The 11,456-nt window shown below is 38.8% G+C and overlaps 1 protein-coding gene across 1 annotated transcript in view; it reads right to left on the bottom strand.

The window, feature by feature from the left end:
* Positions 1-1,182: 1,182 nt before the first annotated feature.
* Positions 1,183-11,456, bottom strand: part of XPO4 (exportin 4) — a 151,298-nt gene continuing 141,024 nt past the window's right edge. Inside the window, exons 19-23 of the mRNA XM_006894100.1 lie at positions 6,261-6,379; positions 4,512-4,642; positions 3,881-3,998; positions 3,352-3,444; positions 1,183-1,393 (exon numbers count right to left, since the gene is read on the bottom strand). Of these exons, the coding sequence (XP_006894162.1) occupies positions 1,196-1,393; positions 3,352-3,444; positions 3,881-3,998; positions 4,512-4,642; positions 6,261-6,379 (659 nt within the window). The 3' untranslated portion in view covers positions 1,183-1,195. The remainder of the gene's footprint in view (positions 1,394-3,351; positions 3,445-3,880; positions 3,999-4,511; positions 4,643-6,260; positions 6,380-11,456) is intronic.

The following is an 11,456-nucleotide window of genomic DNA, read 5'->3' on the forward strand; positions in this document are numbered from 1 at the left end:
TGTGATTCTTGTGAATTGAGTATAATGCCCAACTAGCAAAATTGTTATCCCCAATGACCCAGCATACATTAATCTGTGGGAATCAGTCATTTACACTTTAAAACAATTATTGCTGAAGCAAGCTATTCAGAGTCCTAGCTGAGGGCCTTATGGCTGGACAGAAGCACACTCTGTCTTCTATTCCACGTGTTAACCCACAGGAACACCTCATGATCCAAAGGGGCAACAGGTTCATAGCAGCTAACACCCTAAACCAACTCTGAAGCATGAAAACTTGATTTCTTACTAAAACCAAACTCTGCTTTTCAGTGTTTTCCTCTTTGAAATTAAGGCAATGAAATGGCTACAGTTCCTAAAGTTCTCTTTATGGACCAAAAATATACATGTCATTTCCTCAAGCTCATGTATCAGAGTATGACACAGAGACCAGCATGACACAAAACTGTGACACCATGTTGATGGGAGAGAGAAAAAGAGGACCAGAAAGAGGGCGCGTACATGTGCTGGAGAGAAATCCATACACACCTTAAACACACACCTAGTGTTTTTTCCTTTCTGCCGCATCATAAACTTAATCGCCAAAGCAAGGGAAAAAGTATGCAAGGAAAAACCCTTTCAAAACTTTTCAATGTCTTCTGCTTTGATTTTCAACTTCTGAGGTGGTGGTGAGGAGCTTATTCAAACAAAGACTCCAAAGGCCAACCACCAGAAATTGACTCTGATGGTATTGGCATGGGCCCGACAATCCACCTCCCCCACAGCTACTCTGGGGACACAGGTGAGCCAGGGATAATATTCTGAGAAACACTGGCTTACCGTGTATCCATCTAATATTTAATCACAAAATTTCTGAACTTTGGCTAGCCACGAATGTTCTGAAAAAAGGGGAAAAGGCACTGAATATGTGTTTTTGTGGTGCCCATATCTGTTTGCACATATATGGAATTTCAGCTTGAAAATTTTAAGTCACCATTCAAAACTTGCAACACATACATAACAGATTGTGGCTAACACCTAATGGCAGAAGCCGACTCGAGGTTGACCTCTCCTGTTTCAGTGTGTCTCATTTACTTCCAGGCTCTCCAAAGTCCAAAATGGTCATGGAACTGAAGAACAGGAACAAGACTCAAGTCAACTTTCAGCAATTCAGTGCACTTTGCAGAAAGGATCTAACTGAAGCAAAAAGTTTTGTTATTTATTTTACACAAAGGAGGCCACCAACATTTGCCATAAATTCTTCTAAACTTTTTAGGAAGGCCATCTTCTGCTTCCGGTCCAGCGTGGGAGGCGTGCTGCTTGCAGTGAGCTTGTTGAAGGCATCAGCTAGTCGTCGGTAAATCACAGGGTCTTGCTGACTGGACAGCAATGTTTCAACCAACTCAGAATATTCAGCCTGTTAAAGAGATAACATATACATTAAAAAAAAATATCAAAATAACATACCAGCAGATCACATGGATTACTGACCTGTGGGGTCCTGGGATACAGAGACTGATACCTTTTATTAATAGCTATCATTGACTCAATGCTTACTCTACTCTTAAGGTCTGTGCCAATCTTTTATGTAACATCCCTCATTTAATATGTACAACAATACTATCAAGTAGGTACTGTGATATTCCTGTTTGATGGATGAGGGCTTTGACACACCATGAGATAAGTAATACACCTAAGATCCTGGTGCTTGAGAGCAAGAATCAGGTATTAGGTTCCACTGTCTTATGGATTAATGACTCTGTTTTCAAAGCACATTATTCATATATTTGACATTTTACACAAAGCCTACATCCATGACACAATTATCAGCTGTTTCTAGTGGCTTACAGCGACACCATCTCAGGCAGGCCTGAGGTTTGTGGGTCCTCAGAAACACAAGCAGGGGTCTCCGGGGGACAGGCAGCACTGTAGAAGGAGTGGGGTTCTGCACTTTGGATGATTATACAACTGCAGCTCCAAATCAGCTCTGGACCCAGCCACTCTGGAGAAAGGACTTTTATCCACACAGTGCAGTTGGGATAAGCACTTATTTTTAAGAATTTCAATAATAAAGCTTATACAGGGAAGTATGTGTGTGGCTAAGGGAAACTCAGGGCAGCTTTTCAAGATATATCAAAATGGTAAACTCAAAAGGTAATCCCATTTGGAAAAGAGATAAGGACCTTCAGCACCCCAACACTTAACCCCTAAGCCTAGAGCCAGGGTGGCTGACCTGACTCTCAAATCCAAGGGTCTAGGCCTATTCCCAGGGACTACATATAATCTCAAATCATTTCCCCACTTACAAGAAACGGTGTGGCCTAACCATTCCTAAGTTCCCACTTAACTTATCAAGTTTATAAATACATCTGTTTGTCTTTAAAATGGCAGCCATAATGCATTGGGTTATGTATGTGGAGACATTAAGTTTACTTTCCTGGTAAGCAACAAGGAAGGCAAATGACAGAAGATCATAGTCATGAAAGAGGGGGTGCCATCTGCAGGTGGCATATCTCTACAGCAGAGGATACAGCACCTTCAGACTGTCATGCAGATGGTTTACGACATCTGTAGCAAGGGAGTCTTTTAAGTAGTATGGATACACCACTCCAAATAGTATCTTTATTTAAAAAATGGAAAGAAAAGCAAACTCTGAATGTTTAATAAATGGAAAGAAAGCAAACTCTGAATGCCAGTCATCTGGAAGCATGGAGAAGAAAAGAAAAAGAAAGAGGTCAAACTTCTCTAGCCAAGCACCTGGTCATCCCAGCAGGTACTATGTGCATGGGGAGGACATGTGAAGTCACTATAGGTGATGACACAGTAGAAGTCTTCCTTCTATTCAGATCATAAAAGGAAGGGGAACATGATCCAGGATCTTTTTTCTTAGTTTCACAGAGCAACATCAAATCAGTAAGTGCTGCAGAGTCCTTTTAAAAATCCAATACAGCAAAATGAAATAATGTACTGTTTCTTTCAGCTTCCCCTAACTTTCTGAATGCAATCTCCACTCGGGCTCAGTTTACTTTATAAAGGCAATAAGTCTTTATAAAACTGTTGTAAAATAACAGAATAGAAAACAAACGTATGACTCATTTATGTTCATATTCTTGGTTCTTATTCTTAGCACAGTTCTAAAGGCAGGTTTTGGGGTTCTATGAAGGACAGCTTGTAATAGTAGGGGGAAATACTTATTAACCAACTAACTGCTTTTCAGATAAAAGTTTAGAAAGTCAGAGTAAATGAAGACACTTAGAAACACCAAACCCCTGAAACAGAAAGAAGCACTGAGCCATAGATCCTACAAGAACTGAAGGCATCAACAACCATTTGTGTGAACAATCTCCTTCAGGATAGTCACATGTTGCCCAGTACCTGATGCAGGCACACCAACGTGTAGAATGCTTCACCCACTGCAGTGGTCATCTCGGTATTGTGCTTTTGCAAAACCAGCATATCAAAAACCAGCTGCAATTACAAAACAAGATGTCTTAATGAGAATAGATGACTTATAATGGAATGTGCAAGTCTCACTCAACTCTGATAAAAGTGAGGATGACAGTTATTCTTACTTGTTAAATCAATCTGAAAATGAAATGGCCTAAAAAACCCAAGCTGACCATCCAGATGTTATTACTTGTCAAGGCACACTGAACATGCAACTTTTAGAATTCCTCATTATATTTACCACATTAAGAATACAAAATACAAGTGGATGAGAAAAAATGTACCCCATGAAGTTAACCTCTAGAAAAACAAAACAAAAGCCAACAACAAACTCACAGTGAACAAAAATTACCTATTTCCTCCCTGGATGCATTTGCTCATTTCAAGGAAAATGATATGCACGGACTTGACTTTCCTGTAGCTGATGATTCTGCCACATGTCACCAAAACATCTTACCTTAAGAAAGTGCCTCGTTGCTAGAAAAAGTGGTGAATCTGTTTCTTGTGCTTTCGCACACTGTTCGGCTAAGGGTGTCAAGGCCTCCAGGCAGAGCTGACAAACCTCTGAACTCATTCTGATCACAAAGGTCAAAGAACAAACCAGATTGAATACTTGGTTCATAAAGATCAAAAAGGTACAGTTTTTATCAAACACATGACTATGTCTAGAACGGAGTACAGGTGAATGAGCATGCATTCAGTGTCTCACATATTTTTACAAGTTTTGGGTCTAGGACTTACTTGATTTCTAAATTATTTCTATTTATCCTACATACACCTAATAAAAAGCTAATAGTAGCATGTGACACTACTCACTGGGGTCCTTAATACAAGAATGCCACTGGGACCAGGGGCCAAATGCTACTAGAATCAACTAAAAGGGGCTGGAACGTGGCAATAACTCAAGTTTGGGAGGTAGTAGGAAGAAAGAAAGAAATGGAATCAGAAAAGCTACAGATACATCATCTTTTTGAAGAAGTAAGACTGAACTATTAAAGAAGAAAATAAAAATTTCAACTTTAATATTTTTCCCCCTTCAAGTAAGATCTTTCCCCTCAAGTGACAAATAATTTTCATTTAAAGGATACGAGGTCATTCCTAGTTCTAGGGAGTACATCAGACTTTTAAACAGATCTTCAGGAAGTTGTGGTATTTTTTCAGGAAATATCTCACAGATAAATGTGATTAATTTGTAGTATTGATTACAAAGGGTTGGAAACTAAAAGAGAAATAAAACAATTAGATTTTTTAATAACTTTTACTTTCATTAACGCAATTAAAGAGCTGACAAGCTGCTTTCTTTAAAATATTATGTAAAAAAGATAGAAAAATAAACACCTAATTAAATGTAATGGTTAAGTTGAAATACAGGAATATTTTAGCAACCAGTATGAAAGAAGGTACTATACAGCAGAAACAATTATCTTCCGGTAGTTAATAAAAGCTACTGCTGATTCTAGACATTCTATGCTTATCCTGGAATAATAAATGAAGACATTCATTTTTATGAAATGGCTAATAAAATTCTTTGAAGATGTGTATATTTCCATTCAAGCAGGTTGAAAAAATGAAAGAAAATGACACAAACTGTGAAAACTACACAGTCCAGTCCTCCACATGGCCTAAAATGACTTTTTTAAATTCAATAGTCCCAGAGAACCAAGGTAAGAATAGGTCATCTACACAAGTGCCCTTAAGAAAACATACATACACACATATATGTTTTTAATAACACCCATGTCAGCAAATACGGATTTATTTGATGAAACACAAATCAACCACCAAGAAAACAAACAGGCCCTAAGAACAAATCAGTACATTGCATTTACAAAATATCTTCTTCCTACTGGTCCCTGAGTGAACACCAAGCTCACCCATCTTCAGAATCTTCTCCTATGGTCACTGTGGTCACAAGAGAAGAGTCTCAAACAGACAGTACACAACTATCTCTCGTTGCATGGACATCATTCTCACTCTTCTTATACTCTACTCCCAAAGCTTCTTTCCTCTCCCTCTCCCCCCGTTACACATACCTGAGGTAATGCGCGCATGCACACACACTCTCTCTCCCCCCCTTCCTGCCCCATCCATGTCCTGTCCCGTTCCTTCTCTCTGTGATGATTCATGGTAAAATGGCAGCAACACCTCCTCCCTCCCAGTACAGACAGGAAATCAAGGCACAACAGAGTGAAACTGTAAAACTTTAAGAGCTATATTAGTCTCTGTCATCTTCCAATTTCAATTCTACATGAAGTGACTTAGAATATGCCTTCATTTGTGTGGGGGAAAACACCCAAGTGTCTGAAAAACACCTAAACATATAGAATTACTCAATGACTTAAGGAGTCAAAACTGATCACATTACAAGGCAGTGTGTGAAAGGACACAATTTTGTCTACAGAACAAAGACACTACTTAACAATTAACGCAGGCATCTAAGTTGGGAAGTGAGGATTTATGATTTACGTATGATTTGCATACAGAAGTGTGAAGAAAAATTGTTATCAATACCCAACAGATAAAATCAAAACACCTAAATCCATAACCCCTGAATCAATTTCAACTCCCGGCAACCCTAAAGGGCAGAGTAAACTACTCATCAGGTTTCCATGGCGCAGTCTTTACAGAAGCAGACTGCTTCATCTTTAACCTGAATTTGAAGCTGATAGGTTTTAACCACCAACCTTGTTGATAGTCGCCTAATGCTTTATCACTGTCCCACCAAGGTTCCTTCATTCAACAGATATAACTAACTAATGAAGTTCTGTTCTAGTCTAAAAGATCTTTAAAACTTCCAGGATATAGTTTTACTATTTCCATGTACTTTATTTCATTACCTTCAAAAGATCTTGTGACATCAAGGGAAGAATGAGGTTGACTCCATATAAAACAACATCAGCTGCTGATACAGACCTGCTTGCAGCTTGACCTGGTTCATGTCCTCTAAATACTTCATCTATCAAAATAAAAAAAAAATGCGGTCCTGCATTTGGAACATCAGCAAATCTCCCCCAAAGTTCATATACTCTTCTTAGGAAAGTGAAAAGAAATCCATGAATGGATACTAAATAATCCCAATAACTTTTCTGCTTCACACTTTTTTTATTTTGGGGAGCTCTAGGGCACGTGATACAATAATATTGGGGAAGAGAGGCAGGTGATAGTCTAAAAAATAAAGGTGGAGGAAATGTTAATGTTTGAAAAGCAAGATACACTAATGACACATTGGTCTTAATATGAGTGGAATAATTCCTGTAGACAAAGTTATTTGTTAGATGGGTGAGACACATCTTAGAAAAGTTTGAAGGACTGAGGGAAACACAAAAAATTCTATATAATACATTAGCTACAAAAGACAAAAACCCAAGCCAAACCAAAACAAGCTAATCTAACAAAAAAAAAAATACATAAAGAATGCATATAATTTAGTAAGAAGAAACCCAAGACATGAGTAGATGAGTGATCCATAAGCAAACATTTATAATCTAGAAATCACCTCAAACCATTAATCAAGCAACGTACATTTTATTTTAAAGAGATGGAACATCTGCTACTTTAAACTAAAACTAAGTTTTAAATGAAGACATTGTTGCTAGCAAAACAATTCATTAAGAACCTAAAAACAGTCACCCATTTGAGTATTATACCTACTAAGAACAAGCTCAGAAATGCAAAGGATTAACCACAGAGGCAATCAGTGTACTGCTGCTAAGAAACTAGACAATATTCCAGGTGCCCGATACTTAAGAAACAGAGTAGATTCCAGAACTAGGTACTGGGCTTTTATTTAAAACATCATAGAAATATTAAGGAAAAGAAAAAGACTAAGGATTAATCAAACAGGAAAATTATATTTGTAATCTGATCTCAAAGACAAATATGTAAAATAACTGAAAAGGAAATTACCAAAAGGCAATTTATAATCGTCTCTGCATAATGTAATAATACAAGTCACTTTTCTCTGTTTTTCAAGCTTTTTAGAGCTCTGTACTTAAAGTTTTTCTTTCGTTTTTTTTTTTAAAAAGAGCATATTACTTTTATCACAATTGGGAGAAAAAGAGGACTTGCACCTAAAAATTACTTTCTGGTTCTACTTCTAAACGTCTCTTCTTATTACACAGTTGGAAGAATACTTTCAATATTATGTATTTTAGTATCTTCCTTCAGAAGTAATTATACCTAATTAATTAATGTTTTGTTTCTTTATCATTTTCTATTGTTTTACTTCTTCTAAATTTCAATGTTCTCTGTCTTATTTTCTTCTTCCAATTCTGAGCTAAAATTTAGTATTGTTTTTTTTTCTTCAGTTTTTCTGATTTTCGTTATTGAACTGCTTTCATTGTGAAAATCTCCCATTCCATTGCATGGTGTTACTTTATTACACAAATTGCCTTCCAAATGGCAGCTACAAAGTAAACACAGTTTGCACTACCACCGAGGAGATTTAAAAGGCCTTTTGCCCCTCTAATTTCCTTTAAAAGTTCTTTTATCCTGTTACCTATTATTTGCTGACCTAGAGCTGGCCCCTAACTCATGGATGCCCACAAACAACAGAATGAAACACTGCCCCATTCAACTGCAGGATTACCCGTTCAACTGCTAGACTAGTTATGGATTTGAACTGTTATAATCCATACAGGTTTGTTTTTTTTTTAATTTATTAATTTCTGGCAAAGAACTGCCAGAAGTCCAGGATGGGTTTAGAAGGGATTGTGGTACTACCAATGTTGTAGCTAATGTTAGATGGATCTTAACTGAAAACAGGGAATACCACAGGAATGCATATCTGTGTTTCATTGATTATGCAAAGGTGTTTGACTGTGTGGATAACAAACTGTGGCTGACTCTGAGAAGAATGGGAATCCAAGAACACATTGATTGTGCTAATGCGAAACCTATACTTGGACCAAGAGGCAGTCGTCAGAACAGAGCAAGGGAACACTGCGTGGTTCAAAACTGGGAAGGGCGTACGCCAGGGTTGTGTCCTGTCTCCATACCTTTTCAACCTATATGCAGAACAGATTATCTGGGAGGCTGGGCTCTATGAGAAGTGTGGTGGGTTCTATGAGAAGAAGTGTGGTGTCAGGATTGGTGAAAGATTCATCAACAGTCCGCATTATGCAGATGACACAACCTTGCTTGCTGAAACTGAGGAGGACCTGAAGCGCTTGCTGCAGAGGGTCAAGGACTGCAGCCTCCAATATGGATTGAGGCTCAACGTCAAGAAGACAAAGATTCTCACCACTGGACCAAATGGCAGCATCAGGATGGATGGTGAAGAGACTGAGATTGTACACAGCTTTAGTTTGCTTGGCTCCATAGTCAACAGTCTTGGCACTAGCAGCCAGGAAATAAAAAGGCGCATTGCCATGGGAAAGTCTGCTGTTAGGGACCTCTCCAAAGTACTGAAGAGCAATGGTGTCTCTCTGGAGACTAAGGTGTGTCTGATACAGGCCATGGTCTTTCACAATCACTTGTGCATCAGAGAGTTGGACAATGACTAAGGAGGATAGAAGAAGAATTGATGCCTTTGAGCTGTAGTTCTGGAGAAGAGTATTAAGGGTACCATGGACTGCTAGGAAAATAAACAGATTCATCCTGGAAGGAGTTAAACTGGGCAGCTCCCTGGAGGCAAGGATTTTGAGGCTCTGTCTAATATACTTTGGATATGTTAAAGACTGGTCCTTGGAGAAGGACATCATGCTTGGTAGGGTGGTGGGACAGTGCAGGAGGGGAAGGCCCCCTATGAGGTGGATTGATTCAGTGACTGGGGTAATTGGGATGGGTGTATTGGAGACAGTGCAACTGGCACAGGACAGAGCAGAGTTTAGGGCTATTGTACATAGGGTTGCTATGAGTCACAAGTGACTCGATGGCACATAACAACAACAACAATTATTAATTTCAATGAAAATTTAGAGACTTTGGATTTCCATTCAAACATTGTTGCACTTTTCTCCCCTCCCAATCCTCCCTCCTAGTACACTACCCTCTTGGAAAAGTAAAAGTTTTTTCATTGTTTTACAACCCCTTCCCCCAGGTCTACTCCACTATGCAGCCTTTGCTTTGGACTCCCGTCATGACAAAAATACCTAATCGCATATCCCCTTTAAATAGTTTTCTTCCTTATCTGTTTCAATGCAGTATACATTATTGAACCCATCTTTCTCAGTCTCCCCCCAAACCTGATGTCCGTCCTGTTTTACAACAGTGACACCATGCAGTATTTGTCCTTTTGTGACTGAGATATTTCACTCAGCATAATGTCCTCCAGGGTCACCCATTTTGAATAATATTGCATGAGTTCCTTGTTTTTCAATGCAGCGTATTATTCCATTGTGTGAATATACCACAGCTTCTCTATCCAATCGTTTGTTGATGGGCACTTAGGTTGTTTCCAACTCCTTGCTACTGTGAACAAAGCCACAATAAACATGGGTGTACATATATCTGCATGGGTGGCAATTATGGTGTCTCAGGAGTGGAATTCCTGGGTCGAATGATATCTCTATTTGCAACTTTTTGAGAAAGCGCCATACCACTTTTCCACAGTGGTTGCAGCAATCCATACAGTTTTGATGTTTTCTTTTTCTACTGTGTAACCCAATTCAGTGCTTGTTGCCTATGAGCAAGGAGGCCAAGCAATGGTTCAGGGTTACAATTTGCTCTAGCATGGAACACTATGGCAGACTCACAGGGACGGGCCTGCCATAAATCCAAACCCATGCATAATCCATACAGCTTTTGTGAACTGATCTTCAGTAGATCATTAGTCTCCTCTCTCTAGTCTGTCTTAATGTGGATTCTTCACTGAATCCTGTCCAGCATCAGAGTGACTTTTAAGTCTCCACTGACAGGGCCAATGCCTTGGGATCAATGTGAGGCTTCTGTGTGAAAATGCTGCATTCTACCACTGACCCACCATGGTTAATTTTAGCACTCACAGATATCTTCATGTAACCCTATTAAGAGTTCTATGTAAAAAATTCTAATTCCTCTACTGATAGTATAATGTCCACTAATTCTAGGGAAGTTTCACAGAAGTTATGCTACAGAAAAGTAAGCTCAAGGAGACTGTTCTCAGAAGCTCTAGGTCCTGATGAGGGACTGGGTAGGTATATAACTTATATAGATGATTCCTCTCATAAAGCCAAATCCACTGCCATCAGGCCATTAAATATTATCATCTATTCTGGAATTATGGACAGCCTCAACTTTTCCCTTTTCTTATAGGTTGGTTAACCCTACAATTGTTCTGTTGTAGTACTTAAACAGGTATGAAACATTTTAAAACCATCATTTTGAGTGAAAACAATCACAGTATACTGTTCAGATTTAATAGTACATTAGAAATGCTTAGGGAAATTTCTAAAAAATGGATTGCTAGACTAGTAATTTGAGGATTGAGACTTAATATAATTGGGTTTTAGGCACAGAATAGGGAATCAACACCTTTGGTTCCAGCAGTCAGATCAGGTGATTGTACTGCAGTGGGAAAATTGCAGGCAGGAACTTCCCAAATTATTGAGGAGCAATGATGCTGGCTTGAAGACTAAGATGAGCCTGACTTGGGTCATGGTCTTTTTAATCACTGGTTATGATGTTGAGAGATAACGAATAAAGATGACAGAAGAATTACTGTCTTTGAGAAGAGAAGAGGTGTTGGAAAAGAGAACTGAATATCCCATGGACTGCGAAAAGAACAAATAGACACGTCTTGGAAAAGGTACAGCCACAGTGTTCCTTGGAGGCAAAGGTGACAAAGCTTTATCTCACATACTTGGGACACGTTGCTAGGAGAGGCTATTCCTTAGAGAGGAAGACCATCAACTAGATGGACTGACACAGTGACTACAGCAATGAGCTCACGCATGTCAGTGAGAGGATGGCACAGGAGAGGACAGAGTTCAGATCTATGGTTCATAAGGTTACTATGGGTTGTACGCCATTCAAAAGCACCTAGCAACAATATGTTGTTATTGCTATTGTTATGTGGTGTATGTTGTTATTGCTATTGTTATGTGGTGTCGAAT

Source organism: Elephantulus edwardii, unplaced genomic scaffold, assembly GCF_000299155.1.
Source record: "Elephantulus edwardii isolate Elephantulus edwardi_28Jun2011 unplaced genomic scaffold, EleEdw1.0 scaffold00135, whole genome shotgun sequence".
In the NCBI taxonomy this organism is placed as follows: domain Eukaryota; kingdom Metazoa; phylum Chordata; class Mammalia; order Macroscelidea; family Macroscelididae; genus Elephantulus; species Elephantulus edwardii.